Source organism: Siphateles boraxobius, unplaced genomic scaffold (assembly GCF_051911475.1).
Source record: "Siphateles boraxobius isolate OS27281-9 unplaced genomic scaffold, OSU_SipBor_1 41, whole genome shotgun sequence".
In the NCBI taxonomy this organism is placed as follows: Eukaryota; Metazoa; Chordata; class Actinopteri; order Cypriniformes; family Leuciscidae; genus Siphateles; species Siphateles boraxobius.
In genome coordinates this window covers 805,001-829,000 of record NW_027509042.1, presented here as the reverse complement: position 1 = coordinate 829,000, position 24,000 = coordinate 805,001, and the positions used below count along the sequence as shown (strand labels likewise).

Below are 24,000 nucleotides of genomic sequence, written 5' to 3'. Positions count from 1 at the left end.
TGTAAATACATATTATAAATTATATATAATATTTAATAAATAATTAATAAAATCAATATTTACATAAAATATTAACACTTATATTAATTATTGCATTAAATTAACAATAATTATGAAATATTAACAATTTCCGCTAAACGAATACATGTTAATTTAACAACTATATACATGAACTGAGCTTAAGACGTCACATTTATGATACATGCTAAATTTGAGCTTGACGGTTGTTAATAGAGAATACTTACAATAATACCAAACAATGCTATTGTTATGATTATAGCATAGCGCACACACAAATGTGTTTAATTTTTCGGTACTGATTAAAATATAATTTTCTTAGTCTCAGTCTTAGATCTGGATCTCACTGCAGTGCATTATGGGATTGCCTGATCCACAAAGTATAAGTGTGATGCCGTATCTTATAAATCCAAGTAATTAGTTTGTTACATCCCTTGCGTCGGGAGCGAACCCATGATCCCTAAAAATGCATGTAGTGTGTGTAGGCAGCGCACTAGGCCTGGATCTCGTTGCAGTGCATTGTGGGATTGCACCGGGACTCACCGAGGGCATCTGGCTGGACAGCAGGTGCCCGTCCTGCGCCAGCATGTTGGACATCATGAGAGCGGGTAGCTCGGGGTACGAGTACGGGTTGATCAGGCCGTTGTGAGGGATGGAGTGACACAGGTAACTGGACTCGGGGTCCATCAGGTGGAGAAGGTGAGGTTCGGGGTGATTCGGGGGGGTTATCGGGGGGATCTCGTAGTCCTCGTCTCCCCCCCTCCACCGTTCCCGCTCCCCCCTCCGTGTCCTGAGTAATTCTGCTGCGGGAACACAGAGGGAATCAGTACGGCTTTATATCGGATCAGGATAATTGAGTGGCGTTTGCCTGTCAGATTGAATATCATCAAAATTAAATAAAATAATAAAATTAAATAAATTGCAACTTTCGTTCAAACTAACTAAATAAATACAATAAAACATGTTTAGATACAACAAATAAAAATAAACCTTAAAAATAAAAATAAACTTTAATGTTAAAAAATACGACTTATAAATACACATAAAATGAATTCAATATAAATAATATAAATTCAAATAGAGAAAAATAATATAATAAAATTAATTAAATAAACTGATCAAATAAAAATGTATGTTTAAATACAATTTATATAAATATACAATTTATATATATTAAAGTTCAAATAAAATAATAAAATAAAACTTTCATTTAAATAATGAATACATTTTTTTTGTATTGAATTTATTCTATTTATATTTTTAAGTTGTATTTGTATTAAGTTGTAATTTATTTGTGCATGAGTTGTATTTTGTTCACGTTCAAATACAACAAATACAATACAAATATAACTTATGTTAAATTAAAATAAAATAGTAAAATAAAATAAAAAAAAATATTTTCAAATGCAATTAAAAAAACAAAATAAAATAAACCCCATTTTAAAAAAGTCTGATTAACCCAAAAATGTTCTGTAAGTATGAACAACAGTAGACATGATGCTTGCCTACTTACTTTGTGAAGAGAGGCATAAACACAATTATATAAATATTATGCCGCTAAACAAGTAAGAATCACATTTTTGGACTCGTATAAGTTGGCAGCTTCCGATCTGGCTTCGCGGAAAGTTGCTGGAAATACGGCATTATCACAATCAACTTTTGGAAGCACAGACCATGTTTTCATAGCGCTAAAGTTTGCACTTGGCTCTCGTGTTTTTTCTCATTGCCACGCGTTCATATCAATACTCATGTCTCTCATCAGCGTCAATCCAACTTTGGAGCTGACAGAGGAAGTATGTGCAACTTTACATTCAGAGAGAGAGAGAAAAAGAATTGTCCTTATCTTGTCTGAATGTTGGTACAAACGTACAAAAGTGTGTGTTTTAAATGTTATAAATGTATTCATGCATTTAAAAAAAATAATTTTACTGACTGATTTATTGATTTTTGTGATTATTTGTTAATTGCATATGTAATGGCCAATGCTTTGGTACAAGTCTTGCCAAAAAAGCTCATTTGAATTGAATTGAGGGAACGAGAGAGAGAGAGAGAGAGAGAGAGAGAGAGAGAGAGAGAGAGAGAGAGAGAGAGAGAGAGAGAGAGAGAGAGAGAGAGAGAGAGACAGAGAGAGAGAGAGAGACAGAGAGAGAGACAAAGAGAGAGAGAGAGAGACAGAGAGAGAGAGAGAGAGAGAGAGAGAGAGAGAGAGAAAGAGACAGAGAGAGAGAGACAGAGAGAGAGAGAGAGACAGAGAGAGAGAGAGAGACAGAGAGAGAGACAAAGAGAGAGAGAGAGAGACAGAGAGAGAGAGAGAGAGAGAGAGAGAGAGAGAGAAAGAGACAGAGAGAGAGAGACAGAGAGAGAGAGAGAGACAGAGAGAGAGAGAGAGAGAGAGACAGAGAGAGACAGAGAGAGAGACAGAGAGAGAGAGAGAGACAGAGAGAGAGAGAGAGAGAGAGAGACAGAGAGAGAGAGAGAGACAGAGAGAGAGACAAAGAGAGAGAGAGAGAGAAAGAGACAGAGAGAGAGAGACAGAGAGAGAGAGAGAGACAGAGAGAGAGAGAGAGAGACAGAGAGAGACAGAGAGAGAGACAGAGAGAGAGAGAGAGACAGAGAGAGAGAGAGAGAGAGAGAGAGAGACAGAGAGAGAGACAGAGAGAGAGACAGAGAGAGAGAGAGAGAGAGAGAGACAGAGAGAGAGAGAGAGACAGAGAGAGAGACAGAGAGAGAGAGAGAGACAGAGAGAGACAGAGAGAGAGACAGGGAGAGAGAGAGAGACAGAGAGAGAGAGAGAGAGAGAGAGAGAGACAGAGAGAGAGACAGAGAGAGAGAGAGAGAGACAGAGAGAGAGAGAGAGAGAGAGAGAGTGAGAGAGAGTGAGAGAGAGAGAGAGAGAGACAGAGAGAGAGAGAGAGAGAGAGACAGAGAGAGAGACAGAGAGAGACAGAGAGAGAGACAGAGAGAGAGAGAGAGAGAGAGATTGCCGGGGTATTCAAGAGGGAATGAAAAGCAATTCTGTAGGAGGCGATCTGACTGGAGCCCCGTCCATAATGACTGAGTCAAATTAATCATCAGAAATAATATTCCGCTGTCAACCATTCAAGAGCTTTTTTAATAGAATTTTTATGATTCATGTCTGCGCGTATACATCAAACAGTCAGTTCTGCAACATTTCAGAAATCAATTCAATATCATCTTTGTGTTGCCTGTCATCTTCGCCTGGAGAACGGCCATTTATCTTGCAAACAAATACTTTTAGCAAATACACGGCCGTGGAAAAGCAGAGACACGGATTGTGGGACCTCAGATTTCACCTTGCCACGGTGCATTACTCAAATCACAAACTTCTCCTAAATACATCATCTGTCCGAGCGTCTCCGCAAGGCTAAAACGCTAAATGGTATTTTAAGAAAGAGACTTACTCACTCAGAAGAACATTTTCATTCCTTACAGATTACTCTTTCATTGCTCATGAGACGTAACCATATAAAGCTACTGTATCTTATTCGAAACATGAAAACATGAATATCTAAAGCCTGTAAATGATCAACATGATCTGATAAACCTGTCGCACTAAATCTCCTCCAGTCCTTCTGTCTCTGATTGACAGTTTACACTGTTTTAGCGAGGAAAAGTCTTTTAGTTTAATTGCACAAACATCCTTCAGCTCGAGCTTCACGTGTCTCTATGATCTGAAACGTAAATTTAATGGACTGAAGTAACTTCGGTTTACATGATTATCCAGACATCATTTATTAGAAAAATCATGAGTATCAATTATGATCATCAGGCTTCTGAGGAAGGTTTATTTGTTCATCTCTCAATCATCATTGTATTGCATTGCATTATATGTTTTAAAACGTATCATTAAACTAAGCATTTAAATATCATCTCTAAGACATATTACTGGCAGATATTGATATTTATATGCATTTTATGTACAGTAAGTAGTCTGCTATACGGTTTTTGCATATTTTGAGCTCCAAATTCTCACTATATCAGACTATATGCCTGAACATTATGTTTCATGCAAGTATTAGATGTTTTTCACCCAAAAAATCACAGTTTGAGACATTACAGTGTTTTTCCGAGGAGAACAATCTGCCGGATTATTTGGTTGAAGATATAACCCGGATAAGAAAGAGATCTCAGTGCTGATTTTCAGCGTAACACATCTGAGGTCGCTCTGTTCTCCGTTCGGTCTCGCTGTAAACATGCGCTGGATATTAATCTTCCATATACTTCTGCAGGCCTTTGAAGACAGATGTCTTTGTGGGCTTCAGGGCTCCCCTGTTATTGTCCGCTCTAATGGATGTGAAAATGAACATTTCCTGAGATTCAATTTCCCTCATAATTGTTGGAAGGAAACTAAATTGTGTGTTGTAAACAGTGGGGCGAGCAGCTATTGTGTGAAGAGAGACTGTCGTCGAGTCCTCGGGAGAATTCTCCAACACAACGATCGCACATTCACCTCTTTAAACGTGGGATGAGATGAACCTCCGTCAGTGTCAGCCGATGCAGAACCAGAGGAAAAACTGATAACGTACAGTAAAACAGACCTCGTAACAAAACTACTCTGATCATGCCGGATGGAAATATCGAGCTTAGAAACAAAACAACATCCTGTGGACATACAGTACTTGGTACTTTAAAATATACCGCAGTCCATGTGCAAAAAACACACAAAATACCACATTAATACAATGTTACACAAAATACCACTGTGGCACCATACATATGTCAAAAATACCACAGTAATACTATGTTAATGCCATTGCACATGTCCAAAATACTATGGTAAAACCATGGTACACATCTAAAATGCCACAGTGATACCATGGCAATTTCATGGTATATGTCCAAAAAAATATTGTAGAACCATGTTAAATTACCAAAATAACACAGTACTACCACAGTACACATCAAACATACCGCAGTAATATCATGGTACATGTTCAAAGCCATGTGGTGCATGTCTAAAATGCTGTGGTAGTATAATGGTAAATGACAAAATGCCTCAGTAATATCATTGTAAACATCAAAAATACCACAGCAATGCTATGGTACACATCCAAAACGCCATGATAATATCATTGTGCATGTCCAAAATACTATGGTAAAACCATGGTACACATCTAAAATGCCACAGTGATACCATGACCATGGCACAATACTGTGACGCATGTTTAAAATACCATGGTAATACCATTGTACATGTCCAGAACAATGTAATACTATGGTACACATCCAAAACGGCAAGATAATATTATGGTGCACATCCAGAAATACCCCAAAAATAACACAGTAAACGTACGTGTCCAAAATACCATGATAGTGCCATGGTGCCTTATAAAATACTATGGTAATACCAATGTTCATGTCCAAAGGATAATACTTTGTTGCATGTTTAAAATACCTTGATAATACTAATGGTACACATCTAAAATACCAGAGTAAAATCATGGTGCACGTGCAAAACACCATGGAAAATGCCCGAATTACCACAGTAATACCATGAAACTTTCTGTAACTTTTTTATGAGTCTACCACATGGTACTACCAGGGTTCTTTGGACATGGTACATTACTGTAAGGAACTGAGCGTGCGCAGATGTATTTTAAATCTGCTGTAATGTGTGGAGATCTGCAGATGAAACTCCATTACCTGAAGCTCATTGAGAGTGGCTGACTCAACACACTCCTCCTGCGCATGAAAGGCCACGCTCATCAAATCCCTCCACGTCATGCTGATTTTTAGGATAAAAGCTAACAATGGACTCAGTGAATGTTTTGTGGTGAAACCAGAAGGGGACGGGACGGGACGTTTGTCAAAAGCTACAGAACGTCCTTGACGATAAAATGTAAATCTCAAGGTGGTGCCATGTCGAAAAATACATAATTCATCCGCCTCACTTCAGGATGTGATTATATGTATTACACATTTAATGCATGTATAAGCTACTCTTCAAAGGTTCATCGCAACAGTCAAAGCAGTTGGTAATGTTGCCTTCTGGTAAGTTCTGTCAACACTGCATTGGCTCCCTATTAAACATCGTATAAATTTTTAAATATTGCTGATTACTTACAAAGCACTAAATGGTTTAGCTCCCCAGTACTTGAGCGAGCTCTTAACGCATTATACTCCTTCACGTCTATTGCGATCTCCAAACTCCGGCCAGTTGATAATACCTAGAATATATAAATCGACTGCTGGCGGTAGATCCTTTTCCTATTTAGCACCAAAACTTTGGAACAATCTTCCTAACATTGTCCGGGAAGCAGACACAGTCTGTCAGTTCAAAGCTAGACTAAAAACACATCTCTTTGACCTAGCATTCACATAACACTCTATAGACTTCTATAATTCAATATTAGGCTGCTTAGATTAGGTCAGCCGGAACTGGGAACACTTCCCTTAAATCCTGATGTACTCGTTAAATCATAAGAAAAATGGCATCTACGCTAATTTTAGTGTCTTTGTTTATCCCTGCCAGATCCAGGCCGTTTCCAGATCTGACGAAGGACTTTCGCCTGGACCCGATGACAATGCAGTGCTGAAGTGCCAACTAGCCTCTCCCTATGGAGGATCCCTATACCACTCTACAGATAAAGCCTTGTGGAATTTTTCGGTTCGCGTACCTACCCGAAGTGATAAGATAAAATAAAATTCTGCATCAAAATTTATAGACAAGTAGTTTGTTTAGGCATGGTTTGTAGGGAATTATAAACCTGCGCACATATATTCAAACGCACATAACTATAGAATCAATTCTTAATGCACATGTGAACGCCATCAGCGTCTATCACAGGTTCACGTTTAAAGTCTGTTTAGAGAGAACGGTGTCGTCTTAGCGGCCCCTAATTCAATAACAAATGATCATTTAGACGGAAGTGAATCAATCAAAACTAACTTTAGCTGGAAAAAACATTTTTCAAGAACCACTATAAAACCAAACCAATCTCTGTTACCTTAAATTATATGTTTATCTCTGTAAAGCTGCTTTGAAACAATCTACATTGTTAAAAGCGCTATATAAATGAGGATGACTTGACTTGACTAATAAGACAAATGTTTTTTTTTTCCTCTTTGTTTTGCACTTTTTTCATTTTCCTGCTCCCCCTCAATCTCTCCATCCAATTTTCAAGGATATTAGAACTCAATTTGGATGGAAGATAGCATTTGCATTGAGTTTGAGGGTTTCAATTTGTAGCTTTCATTAACTGAAGAGGGGACGCCACTTTGAAACCAACGCTATCAAATTCCTGAGAATATTTACGACGCTCAAAAACATTTGGTCGTTGGAAAGTCGACTCAAACGCACACATTTGTACATGCGATCGAAAGCAAACGCACACAAACCAAACGCCTTCTGTTTTCATAAACAGATGAACGGCTAGTTGGCGTAAATGATGGGATAATGAAAAGAGAAGGGTTTTTTCTCAGGTTGGGAAGGCGTCCAACTATCTCTGGCATCAATTTAAAGCCATTGTATGCTGTTGGGCTGATTAGAAATCCAACATATGAGTGTGCGAGCTTCAGTCTTAACACAACAGATGCCATTCAGACATAAATCTATTTCGATCTGGCTGATTAAGACCATTATATTTCCACAACTACACTTTTACATGTTCTGATGCATGTGCAAAACCCAGTCGCACGACTCTGAAGGGCATCTAGATATGGCTCGTGTTCCTCCTTGAATGTGGGATTTTATTCACATTTTATCATCCAGAAGGTGAAATTCATGTGCATGTGATCTCTTAAATCAGAAAAGTCTAACCCTGTGTATGAGTAACAGTAATGCAGTTCAGGTGTCTGAAACCAGAGCATACAGTAGTTAAAAGAGGCAAACTTTCAATAGAGGAATGATGGAGTGCTTTGAATGTTATATTAATATTCACGTTTATTAAAACTAAAATAAGCTGCGCAGCTTCACCTGTTACGTAAAATAATATATCTGAATTAGTCAAATGTCTCGGAGGAACACTTACTCAAGTGCAAATAATAAAACTCTGAAAGTTTCTTGTTTGGCGAAGCAAATGTAATGTGCTCGTGTGTTTAAAAGCATAATGACAGATTTTTCTAATAAGCATTTTTCTGTAGACCTCCAGCGACATGCGGTGATGGATGCCTAAATGATCTAACCTAAAACACATCCCCCACAAACCCCACAACGACAGACAAAGAAAGACATCTATCAGATTCCCATTCAGTGTGTGTGTGTGTGTGTGTGTGTGTGTGTGTGTGTGTGTGTGTGTGTGTGTGTGTGTGTGTGTGTGTGTGTGTGTGTGTGTGTGGGTGTGTGTGGAGTGGTGGCTTTATCAAAGACGATGTTTTTGGAGCGTCATCTGTTTTTATTTGGCTGACGGACAGCAGCACCATCATAAATTATCCCAAGAGCAGACACACAAAGTGACACACAATCGTTCCCAGAAGTGAGCTGAAAATGACAAAACCTCCTTTTGAAAGCATAATCAAAGGAAAAAAATATGTATAAATGCAGCAAATAATGAATGAATAAATATAAATGCATGCGTTTTAAATCTAAAAATGTAGTGTTATTTAGGGTTCAAGGGTTAGTTCACCAAAAAACATTCTGTCATTAATTACTCTCCCTCATGTCGGTCCAAACCTGTAAGACTTTAGTTCATCTTTGGAACACAAATGAAGATCTTTTTAATGAAATCTGATAGCTTTCTGTCCCTCCATTGACAGGCTACGCAACTATCACTTAAGTTCATAAAGAAATCATAAAACTAATCCATATATTATGGCTTTATATGATGAACAGATTGAATTTAGACTTTTATTCAAATATATAAATATTGATCAGCAGCGAACATAAACAGAAGCTCAACCGAACGAGAATGAACCTCATTGGTTCTTGCTGAATCTCAAACGTGATGCGTAACACAAGAATGAACTTCATTGGTTCTTGCTGAATCTCAAATGTGATGCATAACACAAGAATGAACCTCATTGGTTCTTGCTGAAGCTCAAACGTGATGCGTAACACGAGACTGAACCTCATTGGTTTTTGCCAAAGCTCAAACGTGATGCGTAACATGAGAATGAACCTCATTGGTTCTTGCTGAATCTCAAACGTGATGCGTAACACGAGAATGAACCTCATTGGTTCTTGCTGAATCTCAAATGTGATGCGTAACACGAGAATGAACCTCATTGGTTCTTGCTGAATCTCAAATGTGATGCGTAACACGAGAATGAACCTCATTGGTTCTTGCTGAATCTCAAACATGATGCGTAACACGAGAATGAACCTCATTGGTTCTTGCTGAAGCTCAAATGTGATTTGTAACACGAGAATGAACCTCATTGGTTCTTGCTGAAGCTCAAATGTGATGCGTAACACGAGAATGAACCTCATTGGTTCTTGCTGAAGCACAACGTACCGCATAACACGAGAATGAACCTCATTGGTTCTTGCTGAAGCTCAAATGTGATGCGTAACATGAGAATGAACCTCATTGGTTCTTGCTGAATCTCAAATGTGATGCGTAACACGAGAATGAACCTCATTGGTTCTTGCTGAAGCACAAACGTACCGCATAACACGAGAATGAACCTCATTGGTTCTTGCTGAAGCTCAAATGTGATGCGTAACACGAGAATGAACCTCATTGGTTCTTGCTGAAGCTCAAATGTGATGCGTAACACGAGAATGAACCTCATTGGTTCTCGCACATCAAGCGAACATGCTTGGGCTTTCGTTTATCATAACTGATGTGTGCGTTGATGAATGTTTATATGTGATTAAAAGCCTAAATTAAGTCTGTTCCTCATATAAAGCGATCAAGTCTCATGACTAAAATTAATATGAATTAGTTTTACAATCTCTTTTATAAACTTTTTAAAATGTCAAAGTGGTAGTTGCGTAGACTGTCAATGGAGGGAAAGAAAGCTGTCAGATTTCATCAAAAAGATTTGTGTTGTGAAGATATACGAAAGTCTTACAGGTTTGGAACGACATGAGTCATTAATGACAGATAGTTTGTGGGAATTATCCCTTCTAGCTTGTAATAGTTAGCGGTGTTTTCGAAGTGAAGTATCTAGACTCTGTTCACTTGAGAAACCACACTAGCAACGTCTTGTCAATCATCCAGAACACCCTAACAACCAAATAGCAATTTTGCACGGACCCCACTCACATTTTCTTCAGAAAATCGAAAGATATAATCATCATGAGCTTTATTTATTTATGTCTATATGTGCTGATTTAGACAGGCATGTACAAACCAGCAGCTTTTACAGCAGTGGATTGGATTATGGGCGTCTGCAGATAGAGATAATTAATAAATATCCGGCTAAATGAAACCTAATTGCAACAGTCACACACACATTCTTATTCACCCATAAATAAAGTGAATGTGCAGCCTACATACCATCTGCTCCAGTCTGCATTATTCGGAGAGCATGTGGACGAGGCGAAACATTTAACCTTCAATGTGTTCACTCAAACACCATATGCTCAAGCGCCAATTTACAGTCTGAAATATCCAGAAATCTGTACATTCTCATCAGCCGAGTCAATTTTGTACAGTTCAACAGCATTTGAAGGAAATGTCTAGTAAAAAATACTTTCTTTTGTACCTCACTGTCTTCATCTCCCGTATGTGTATGCAGGAACACACACACACACACACACCGTTCCCAACAATATCATATCAGTCTGGTCACACAAAGCAGGACAGAGGAGTCGCATTACTGTAACAACACCTGGACTAACCGAATCCAGAACCGGTTCATTTCCAACAGATACTGTATTAAGTACTTTACTTTTGCTACACGCTGATGCAAACAAAAAAATACCACAATAAGACATGCAATATAACTATCAGAGGCGAGTAGCATGTTATTTTCTGCCAGCTGAACATGTAAATCGACTCAATGTTTTAATTAAAAAGTAATTTTTCATGCTATATGTGTCATATGCTGCTTTGCAAACATTTCTCCAGAATTGCATATATACAATTTATTTCTGATTTTGTTTATTGTTCTTATTCTTATAGGTAATACTGTACTATTGAAATTTAAAAAATGTACATTTTTCTTTTCAAACGTGCACAATAAGACCAAAAACATGTATTAAGAAAGAAGACACATTTGCGGTCAGTAAGATTTAAATATATATATATATATATATATATATATATATATATACTTTTATTCAGCAAGGATGCATTGAATTGATCATAAGTGACAGTAAAAACATTTATATTGTTATTTCTACTATTTCAAGAAAATTCTGTTCTTTTGAACTTGGCATTTACTACTGTTTTAAACATTGATAATAATCATAAATCTTTCTTGAGCAGCAAATCATCATATTATACTGATTTCTGAAGGATCATGTGACACTGAAGACTGAAAAGTCAGCTTTGATCACAGGAATAAATTACAGTTTACAATATATTCACATAGAAAACAGCTACTTTCAATCATAATAATATATCACAATTTTTACTGTATTTTTTTATTAACTATATGCAGCCTTGGTGAGCAGAAGAGACTTCTATCAAAAACATTAAGAAATCTGACCGAAGGTTTTTTCGGTGTCGTCTTTTTGATTGACAGCTTGTGTTTGCTCAACTTTGGTGTGGCATACTTTTTCATTAAACATAAGACAGTTTAGTGAGGCGTGGTGGATTATAATGACTCAACAGGAAGGATCAATAAATGAAAACAGAACCTGGCACGTGTGTTTATGTTCATTCTGTGTCTTTGTCAATATCAAAAAATACTGATATAATTCATATAACAACTATAAATAGTAAGATGATCCAATCATGGAGAAAAAGGGAATGACACAGTCTCGCTCTGTCATTGCACTTCATTTGAGCATTATGTGAATTCTGGGAAATCTCAGGTCATTATTACTGCACACTGGACTGGAAGAGAAACGCTACGTGAATGTTAGAGACAGAACGAGAGCGAAGGGGAATCAAACTAATGATGAACACACAGGTCAGAGCGGCAGACACGCAGAACAAGCTGCTTCGTGATGTGACATCAGGTGAAATATATATACGTGATGTGTGTTTATGTGTCTTACAGCACAGCGTTCAGTAATAACTGCATATGGCGTGGGATTGCTGTAGAAATTGGGTTTATAAAGGATCATTAATTGCTGATCAAATCAAAAAATAGTGAGCTGAGTATTTTAAGGCAGTGTTGTTTTAGCATCACTGATATACTAGTTTTGGTCTTGAATTCGAGAAGGTAAGTAACAACATTATGATTCTAAGACACCTTGTTTTAGCCAAAGTCGGGATCAAAAATTCATAATGCGCTCAGCAGACTTCATCTCTTTACAGTTTTATCTGCCATCTCAACAACATTTCAGGTCAAGTCAGCAGTCTGACGATACAAATGTCACTTTAGCAATGTCGTCTGAGACTCACACACACACACACACACACACACACACACACACACACACACACACACACACACACACACACACACACACACACACACACACACACACACACACACACACACTGTTTAACAGGAGAGGATTGCATAGAGCCTCAGTTATCTTCAGATGTTGTCATTGCAGGACGGATTCAATTGATCAAAAGTGATGTTTATAATGTTACAAAAAATTATATTTCAAATAAATGCTGTTCTTTTTCATCAAAGAAAACTACAAAATAAAATGTATTAATCATAAATGTTTCTTGAGCAGCAAATCCTCGTATTATACTGATTTCTGAATGATCATGTGACACTGAAGACTGGAGTAATGATACTGAAAATTCAGCTTTGATCACAGGAATAAAACCTATTTTAAATCATAATAATATATCACAATTTTTGATGTATTTATGATCAAATAAATGCAGCCTTGGTTGGCATAAGAGACTTCTATTACATATAATTTATAAATGCAGATTCAAATCTTCAGATAACGCAATCTAAAGTTGTTCACCAGTTCATTTAATTTGATTAGCATTCTGTGCTGAAAATGATGGAGAAATTAATGCCAAGTTTTCTCATGAAACGATACACCAAGATCACAGAGGCTTCATGAAATCCTTCGAAAATGAAGTTTCGTTTTGTTTTGCACATGGAAAATGTTTCTACAGTGACTTTTTCTTCTGATCTTAATCTGAAAGAACAACTAATGGCTGAAGTGTTGTGTGGGGTATTAAGAAAAATAGAACAAAATGGATAAACATAAGGCACACAGTATATAAGCAGTTGAGGAAATGTTTATCTGGCGGCTTTAAACACTTTCATTACATACACACATGATATCAAGGAAGATATTAAAGTCTATAAAGGACTTCACTATCAGTCACGGCACAAGTGAAGGATAACAGAGGACTTGGCAACACCAGCGACTTGAATAAACACTCGGATGCATTTGTTAACAGTTCTGTCAGAGAAATATTCCAAACAGACTCATGAAAGCACACGTCTAACACATAATTCAGCCCTAAAATTAAAAGAAAGAAGCACGAAATCACATTTTGCATAAAGCAAATAAAGCCAATCCTTAGACTTTATGCATTGTAATGTTATTCTCATGATAACTGAACACATTTCCCCCCAAACGACCATTATTGTAATGCATCCAGATGTTTTGCTTTTGAATTCCCATGATGCGCAGAATTATTTAAATCAGCATAAATTGCATTTTTGCAAAATGCATGTCTCCCATAAAATGTAAAAGCGCATAAAATGTAAAAGAATGCAAATAATAAAATGCAACTAATATTGCATTACAGTAATTAGAGTTTGAGGGTAAATGTCCTTTATTGCCATGAAAATAATGCAATGCAAAAAATCCTAATGGTCCTCAAATTGACTTTATGCAAAACATAAACGGCGTGGAGAAATCTGACCTGGACATGTTGTGGCGGGTTTAATGAGATCTAGCCAGTGATCAGAGACAGTTTGTGAGAGAATGTGAGTTTTGCTGTGGCATCAGATCTGCCGTCCAGCGATCTCTCTCGCCTTTTGTTTCCTGACAGACTCTCTGCTTGCTCAGCAATCGACTATAGAAATATTTTGGCAGGCTCGTGCTTTGTTTTCATTTCACAAAAGATGTGTGGTGGTTGAGGGGCGAGGGGGCAGGGCGAACGGGCCATCGCACTCTCTCTCTCTCTCTCTCTCTCCCTCACTCTCTCTCTTTCTTTTCAATCTAAACAGCAGGAGGAAGTTGTAAATCATAGTAATGTACTCAGCCGTAATTCGGACCAGCAGGGAGAGCAGCACACACACACACACACACACACACACACACACGTGCAATTCTCCTCCATACGGCAGGAGTTTACATTCGACACAAAGACGCTTTAATCAGAGCAAACGAGCCAATGACACCAGATCCCCAAATCACAGTCAGTCACAGTACAGCGCAAACTCAATCACAGATACACATGGAGACACACACCTCACTTATCATACACTGGACTTTACAGGGATCTTGATCTTCCCACTATATATTCATATACATATTCTATCCATAGACTATTTAAGATTTGGCCAATCAGAACAGAGGCTATTTGCATATAAAGGTACTGTAGTCTTTAACTCATGTACAGCATGATGTCAATTACCACAGAAAATAAATACAGTACAGTGATGCATTTAGAAAGTCTATGGAGAACGAGAACGACTAAGTTTTAAAAGCAGAAACGTGAATCTAGTTTTTGATAAGAGCTATTCTGTTCATAAAATGTGTTCATAAAAGTTTCAAATCACCCCTTTAGGAGTATGACTTCTGTTCTAGCCACATTTAGTTATGCATTTTTTCTCAACTGTATTGGATATTTACATTACAGTGTCCTTGCACATATCCTGTGAAAGTGAACAGGTTTACCAACTTGACGGGAGTTATGTAGATTATAACTGTAAGTGATTTTATCATAGTAGTCTCATATTAAAATCTTTCACTAACATTATAAGTTAGTCAAACTATAATACAAATATAAAGTATATAGTAGAGCTGGATGATTCTGGATTCATTTAGAATTACATTTTTTTTTTTAAATGGATCACGATTCTGATCAGACAACTAAACAAAATAACGTAATTTACTCTGACAAATGTTAATTGCTGCAGTCTAGTGAATCTAAATAAATTATTATTTTTTTTAAACCGGCATGAATGAATGATTCAATGACTCACTCATAAATACTTCACTCGTTTCATTACTAAATGACTGAGCATTTTTGAACAAATCTCTTTAATGAATGATTCAATAACTCACTTATAAAGACTTCACTTGTTTCATAACTGGATGAATCAGCGGTTTTGAACAAATCTCTTTAATGAATGATTCAATGACTCACTTATAAAGACTTTGCTTGCTTCATAACTGGATGAATCAGCATTTATGAACAAATCTCTTTAATGAATGATTCAATGACTCACTTATAAAGACTTCGCTTGCTTCATAACTGGATGAATCAGCATTTATGAACAAATCTCTTTAATGAATGATTCAATGACTCACTTATAAAGACTTCACTTGTTTCATAACTGGATGAATCAGCGTTTTTGAACAAATCTCTTTAATGAATAATTCAATGACTCACTTATAAAGACTTCACTTGTTTCATAACTGGATGAATCAGCATTTTTGAACAAATCTCTTTAATGAATGATTCAATGACTCACTTATAAAGACTTCACTTGTTTCATAACTGGATGAATCAGCGTTTTTGAACAAATCTCTTTAATGAATGATTCAATGACTCACTTATAAAGACTTCACTTGTTTCATAACTGGATGAATCAGCGTTTTTGAACAAATCTCTTTAATGAATGATTCAATGACTCACTTATAAAGACTTCACTTGTTTCATAACTGGATGAATCAGTGTTTTTGAACACATCCCTTATAATGAATGATTCGATGACTCACTTATAAAGACTTCACTTGTTTCATAACTGGATGAATCAGCGTTTTTGAACAAATCTCTTTAATGAATGATTCAATGACTCACTTATAAAGACTTCACTTGTTTCATAACTGGATGAATCAGCGATTTTGAACAAATCCCTTATAATGAATGATTCGATGACTCACTTATAAAGACTTCACTTGTTTCATAACTGGATGAATCAGCGTTTTTGAACAAATCTCTTTAATGAATGATTCAATGACTCACTTATAAAGACTTCACTTGTTTCATAACTGGATGAATCAGTGTTTTTGAACACATCCCTTATAATGAATGATTCGATGACTCACTTATAAAGACTTCACTTGTTTCATAACTGGATGAATCAGCGTTTTTGAACAAATCTCTTTAATGAATGATTCAATGACTCACTTATAAAGACTTCACTTGTTTCATAACTGGATGAATCAGTGTTTTTGAACACATCCCTTATAATGAATGATTCGATGACTCACTTATAAAGACTTCACTTGTTTCATAACTGGATGAATCAGCGTTTTTGAACAAATCTCTTTAATGAATGATTCAATGACTCACTTATAAAGACTTCACTTGTTTCATAACTGGATGAATCAGCATTTTTGAACAAATCTCTTTAATGAATGATTCAATGACTCACTTATAAAGACTTCACTTGTTTCATAACTGGATGAATCAGCGTTTTTGAACAAATCTCTTTAATGAATGATTCAATGACTCACTTATAAAGACTTCACTTGTTTCATAACTGGATGAATCAGTGTTTTTGAACACATCCCTTATAATGAATGATTCGATGACTCACTTATAAAGACTTCACTTGTTTCATAACTGGATGAATCAGCGATTTTGAACAAATCTCTTTAATGAATGATTCAATGACTCACTTATAAAGACTTCACTTGTTTCATAACTGGATGAATCAGCGATTGTGAACAAATCTCTTTAATGAATGATTCAATGACTCACTTATAAAGACTTCGCTTGCTTTATAACTGGATGAATCATCATTTTTGAACAAATCTCTTTAATGAATGATTCAATGACTCACTTATAAAGACTTCACTTGTTTCATAACTGGATGAATCAGCATTTTTGAACAAATCTCTTTAATGAATGATTCAATGACTCACTTATAAAGACTTCACTTGTTTCATAACTGAATGAATCAGCAGTTTTGAACAAATCTCTTTAATTAAGCTCTAATAAATAGTATAATAGTATATAAATGATACCAAATTAATAACCGACAGGGCAGATAAAACATGTGAAAGACTCAAAGATAGTTCAACTAGTCCTTCTGTAAACATCTACAGTTCTCTAGTTAGTTTAGATCTGATTCTTGGCCCTGACGGTTCAGTTTTGGATCAGTATACATGTAAACTGTCTTCTCGAAGCCCTCGTCACCCTCAGTAACAGAATCCCTCTTCTGACGTCTCAGATCAGCAGCCAAATGCTCCTTTTCTCAGTCTTTCTCTAATCACAGGCTTGCTTGGCAACCAAAGCTCCGGGAAGCAATCAATAAAACCTTGTTACTCTAATTGTGAGATTATAATCTCGACCGCGACGTCTTCTGCATACTCAAACGGCGAGTCCATTAGAGACATTTCCCAGCTACTTTCTTCAGCCAAGAATGCAAATGCAAAGACTAACATTTTCGCTGCGCTATCACATTGAGATGAACTTCAGCTGATAAAAGATGAGTAAATTGACACAGTGCTGGAGGACGGCTTAGCATGCTAATCAGAAGCAGCGCTTTCAAACTGAGATCACGATTAAAGGGATAGTTCACCCAAAAATGGAAATTCTCCCAGTCTAAACCAGTATGCTGTTATTTATTTCATACAAATTGTGCACTATATTTATAAGCGTCAGGGGAAAAAATATATATATATTTTTTTATTTTTTTTTATTTTAAGAAGTCTATTATGCTCACTTTAAATCAAATTTCTATCAGTAAGATTTCTTAATGCTTTTGATAGAAGTCTCTTCTGCTCAGCAAGGCTGCATTTATTTGATCAAAAATACAGTAAAAATTGTGATATATTATTATGATATAAAAAAACTGTTTTCTATGTAAATATATTGTAAAATGTAATTTATTCCTGTGATCAAAGCTGAATTTTCAGCATCATTACTCCAGTCTTCAGTGTCACATGATCCTTCAGAAATCAGTATAATGTGATGATTTGCTGCTCAAGAAACATTTTCAGGCTTCTTTGATGAATAGAATGTTCAGAATTTATTTGAAATAGAATCTTTTGTAACATTATAAATGTCTTTACTGTCACTTTTGATCACATGAGCGTAAATAAAAAGAGAGAGAGGTTTCATTTTTGGGTGAAATTGGAAGCGATGTAAATTCAGCAGAAAACGTCCCACAGAACAGAAGCATTGATGTTTTCTCTTTGTAATCAATTCTCTCGCAGTATCTGTCTCTCATTCTCAGCTTCATTCAGCTCTCTCTCTCTCTCTCTCTCTCTCTCTCTCTCGTTTTTTTCGCTCTTGTTGAGCCACTATCGATCGGTCGAGTTGGCTGGAGGTCAACCCTCGGCGGACTACACACTCTTTTGTTGGTGGCGGTTACCGTGACGATCCTCGGTGACCCTGAACACACACAGGGCTCGTTAGGGGGCAAACGGAGACAAACTCTCCCCTACAATCAGACGGGGTCAAAGGTCGCAAGAGGACAGCTCAGTCAACGTGAATGTGAAGACTCCTGGGAAGGACACGGCGCCTGATCCGTGACCCAAACGAGTGTGTGAGTGTGTGATGGACTGGCCTTGTGTGTGGCCGTTCGGGATCAGGCCTGTTTCCATGACAGTCGTTTTCAATGGAACCTTTTCAAATGGAATCAGTTTCAAAGTAACAACGGAATAAAAAAAAAGAGATCAAACAGCGTCTCCTGAGTGGGGTCTGAGAGCTTTTTGCATAATTGAATACACTTTTTGTCATTATGGATTATATTTTCAGATTAATGAACAAAACCTGACGATCATGTTCTCCAACGAGCATCTTGAGCTTCAATGGAAGAAGAAAATCTGACCGTCTGTACAAAGAGTCACATGATCAATATCAATGTCTACATATGACCAATTAAAACTAAGTAAATGAGTATCAATAATCATAATAATTCAGAATCATTTATAATGTGTAGTATATATTTATACGATAACACTTATAAGGTCTCATTTGTTTACATTAGTTCATGCATAAAATAAACTAACATTAACTACATGAAACCTGATTGTATAGTGTTACCGTTTATATTTATAAAACCTTTATATTTCTATATATTTCTGTAATATTTCATATTCCTCAAAACCCTGCATTTGTTTATTTCTTGATTTAAATGGTTTAAACTCATTTACTTACATTTGATTAGTCACATAAATATTACATAATTTACAAAAAGGCAGTCATTTAATCTTTATTATTTATAGTATTTATTTATACTCATAATACTAATAATATTTATATTTATCTAATATTTTCTATATTTTTTTTCTTAGGGATAAATTAACTCATTACTTACATTTGATTAGTCACAAAAAATATTACATAATTTACATCATTTATGTATTACATACAAGCAGTCATTTAATCTATATAATTTATAGTATGTATTTATACTTATAAGACATAATATTTATATTTCTGTAATTTTTTTCCTAGGGATAAATTAACTTATCACTTACATTTGATTAGTTACATTGAAATAATGCAGAATCCTTTAACATTTAATTTACAGTACATTTTAACACTTACAAAATTTATATTTCTATAATATCCTTATTTCTACAAATCCTAATCCTAAAATCCTAACAACATTAATAGGTTTAAATGAATTAATTAATTTAGATTTGATTAGTCTTATAGAAATAATGCAGAATATTTTAATATTTATAATTTAAATGATGCATTTTATTTAAAACCTTACACTAGTTGTACTTCTATAATATTTGTATTATATTTGTTATTATATTAATTTTATATCAGAATGTTTCTTTATTTTCAGGTTTCAAACAGGCTCTCAAACTTTTGAACTCAATTGACCCTTCGCAAAGATACGTAAACTGATAATCTCTTTACTACTAGTTATAGCACGAAATAAACATAATTGAATATCAGAAGGTTTGTTATTTCCACCCCGGAACAATTTTTAAAGTTCAAGTCTACGGACGTTAATGTACTAACTGTCTTGTCTGTTTTTTTTGTCATTGCGTTATGATTGGTCAGATCTTCTGTCAATCAAACTCCCAGCGAATGGTGAATTGTATACACACAAATACACATAAATATATAGCACTATCATATCTGTGAAATACATTACACAAGTAAAACATGCTGTGAAGCGGTTAGCTCCTTCTTTTTGCCAGTTTGTTATTAAACCGTTTTAATATAATAATATAACAATTAAAAAATAAGACACAAATATACTAATAAAAACAGTGAATGTCAAGTTGATATGTTTTCATATGCAAGATAATTAATTCAATCTTGTCAAGCTGTTTTTTTCTCTTACTGAGCATCACTGTCGTTTGAAGAACCAAAAATAGACATTACAATCAATATTTATATACGTATATATTAAAAATCTCTCATGAAAATCCATGAGGATTTAATTTGATGTCAGAGATCATTCAATAACTTTTGTTAAAAAAAAAAAGACTCACACTTAATGGCCATTGAGATGGAAATAAGAGATGCTGTTAATAAAGCAGAAGTGTGTGTGTGTGTGTGTGTGTGTGTGTGTGTGTGTGTGTGTGTGTGTGTGTGTGTGTGTGTGTGTGTGTGTGTGTGTGTGTGTGTGTGTGTGTGTGTGTGTGTGTGTGTGTGTGTGTGTGTGTGTGTGTGTGTGTGTGTGTGTGTGTGTGTGTGTGTGTCTGTCTGTTACATTACAGCGTTAAAGGCAAAATCAACAGCCTGAACCTGGTCAAGCGAAGACGATCCGCAGACGGATGTCAAATAAGAGTCTCAGAGTAAACAAACCAAGACAAAAGAAGGAGCTTTATCAGATCCTCTTCAAGTTTATCCCACAGAACTACGACCGAACGGTATATCCAATATACAGTGTGCCATTAATATTCCTAAAGAGCATAGACTAGTTTCACGTTTGTTCCTGGCCTCACAAGTATATCCGGATCCTCGAGATGTTAATATCGTTGGTCTCCAAGTCACAGGAAAATCAAAAATACTACTGAACAAAAAGCCATTTCCTGTGTTATTTGATTGGAAACACTGGGAACGAATAACATAAGCACAAAAAAAGCTCCAGGTTTGAGGGTTTTGGCTCTTACCTGACTCGGGGAGAGGAACTCTTGGTTGTTCTCACTCATGTACATGTTGTCACCATCAAACTGCGGGCAGATAGAGAGAAGAAGATTAAAGTTTGATTGGTCAGACAGCTGAGATTAAGGAAAATGATTTGCATATCAGACAGAACGTTCCATCAAAACTGTCAGAGACAGAGAGAGAGAAGTGTTCCTCCTAACTAGACAGCATTTTAGGGCATGTTCTGCTTCTTTTGGTTCAATTCTAATGCAGCATTGCAAACATTGTAATATTCATTTGCAATTCTAGATCTGAGCTTTAATGAGAATGCTGCCTTTATAACACCTTATCCTAACCAGACACGACGACACTGTAACATGAGATCTTTTTTTGCATGTTAATCAGAGTTTTTGTCCTAACCAGCCGCGATGGAGATATGCAACAATTTCATTTTAGAAATGGTTTATATTTGGTTTACATAATATGGTTTACGAATTATGACTATGATAATCTCAGGTTTATACTGATTATGTGCTTTATTTAATGTTAAAAGCATCTAATGTGAGTGAATATAATTTTGAATAATTTTATAGCCGTACTGAAAGCGAAAAAGGATAATTTACCTCAGAACTACTGTAAAGAAGAAATATATTAAAGGAAATAAGAACTCAATGTGAACAAACAAGTGTATTTTATGACAGATTGTTTCAGTAACTCGGTATGTATCTTTAATAATGATAAAATGGTGTATTATTTATAAATTTGATTATGCACTTGCAGATAGACTCCTCCCACACACTCTTCTGATTGGCTGTTATTTTGGATTGATTTGGTTATGTGAAGTGCACTTGCATAGAGACTCCTCCCACACACTCTTCTGATTGGCTGTGATTTTGGATTGATTTGGTTATGTGTAGTGCACTTGCATAGAGACTCCGCCCACACACTCTTCTGATTGGCTGTGATTTTGGATTGATTTGGTTATGTGTAGTGCACTTGCATAGAGACTCTGCCCACACGCTCTTCTGATTGGCTGCTATTTTGGATTGATTTGGTTGTGAGTGTACTGCACTTGCTTAGAGACTCCGCCCACCCGCTCTTCTGATTGGCTGTGATTTTGGATTGATTTGGTTGCGAGTGCAGTGGCTTGCAGAGAGACTCCGCCCACATGATCACCTGATTGGCTGTTATTATGGATTGATTTGGTTGTGAGTGTAGTGCACTTGCATAGAGACTCCGCCCACACACTCTTCTGATTGGCTGTGATTCGGGATTGATTTTGTGGCGTCTTGTAGTCACATAACATATGGTGTGGACAGACAAATGTTTTGTCGCTGGAATCTTATGGATTCGCATCTGGTTAGGACACGGGTGTAAAAAGGCATTTGGATTTTGACCACCATGCGTTAATAATATTGGCCATGATATTGGTTATGGGCCACCATAGACTTATAATATTGACTATATAAGTTATCAGCTTTCACAGATTCATAAAATCTACATATGCACACACACACATAACGCATTGCACAATTGCATTGCAAGATGAATTATTAAAGATCACATTGTTATCTTACCAAGAAGTCAAACTCTACCTGAATCAAATCTCTTATACACTTCCTCATATGCTCATATTTCATTTGCAAACTACTTTTTTCTACTGTCAGACTGAACAGGTGAAAACGAGACAGAAAAAACGTCCTGAAATAATGTACCGGTGTGAAAGGAAGGATATGACAGCTCGAAAGAGAGAATTTAAAAAGCGACCACAGTTGCCCTGCAGCTTGTGTCCTCAGATCGAAAGGTTGAGAACAAACACGTCGCTCCTGCCTTTCTGAGGTCAATTACTCATAACTTATGTTTCAAATGCATGCTACGATGCAAGAGCAGGACGACCAAACGCTGTCAGAAAAGAGGAGCACCGCATGGGGCATCTCAGAAGCTCTGACAGCTGTCAAATATAAGAGGACAGAGAAAAACATACAATATAAAAAGTATATATTATAAAAAGGCTAATCTGAGGAGTGCAGAAATAATTATTTTAATCAAAGAAACTAAAGAAATAAAGGACTCAATTAACTTGCTAATCGTTTCTTTCATTCTTTTAATTTACGTTTTAATCACTTGTTAGACAAAACCAAATTGGAAAAACCGAGCGACGCTCATATTTAGACAACAGTTATAATAAGACAAACAAGACAAAACAAAAAATAGTTACGCAAACAGGCAGTGCGTCAATGTGGTGTTTGCTAAAACCACACAAATCAATATGATACCAGAAACTCAACAGCCAGCTCTGAAAAGTAGATAGTATGTACTATATGCACAATATATCACTGAACAAACAGTTTCAGAAATCGGATAGTGTTTGTCCCATATCAGTCTTCATAGATTTATATAATCATATAAATACTACACAAAATTTGCAAATTGGTGCATCTCTACTAAATTAACAAAAGCCCCACTTTAACTTCATGACAGTGTTTCGGGACAATGTTTCACATCATGTATTGCATGCAACGGTAAATGCAGCAGAGAAACGTAACACTATAGAATCAGAGAGTTTCTCTCTTTCTTTCTGGTTTCCTCATCCATCTCTCTCTCCTCCCAGAGAAATGATATTATACTGCCGCTCAACATCATGCGTATGACAAACCCGTCAAACAGCTGATGGGGGTCGTAGAGCATTTCTAATGTGAACACCCCCCACCCCCACACGCATATTATATGTATATGAGTGTGTGTGTATGTGTGTGTGTGAGCTAAACATTCATCATGCATTCATATATTC

At 36.2% G+C, this 24,000-nt stretch overlaps 1 protein-coding gene across 1 annotated transcript in view; it reads right to left on the bottom strand.

Moving 5' to 3' along the window:
* Nucleotides 1-24,000, bottom strand: part of tox2 (TOX high mobility group box family member 2) — a 144,200-nt gene that overhangs the window by 56,021 nt on the left and 64,179 nt on the right. Inside the window, 3 exon segments of the mRNA XM_077197658.1 lie at nucleotides 562-777; nucleotides 780-818; nucleotides 21,236-21,295. Coding sequence (XP_077053773.1) covers nucleotides 562-777; nucleotides 780-818; nucleotides 21,236-21,295 — 315 coding nt within the window.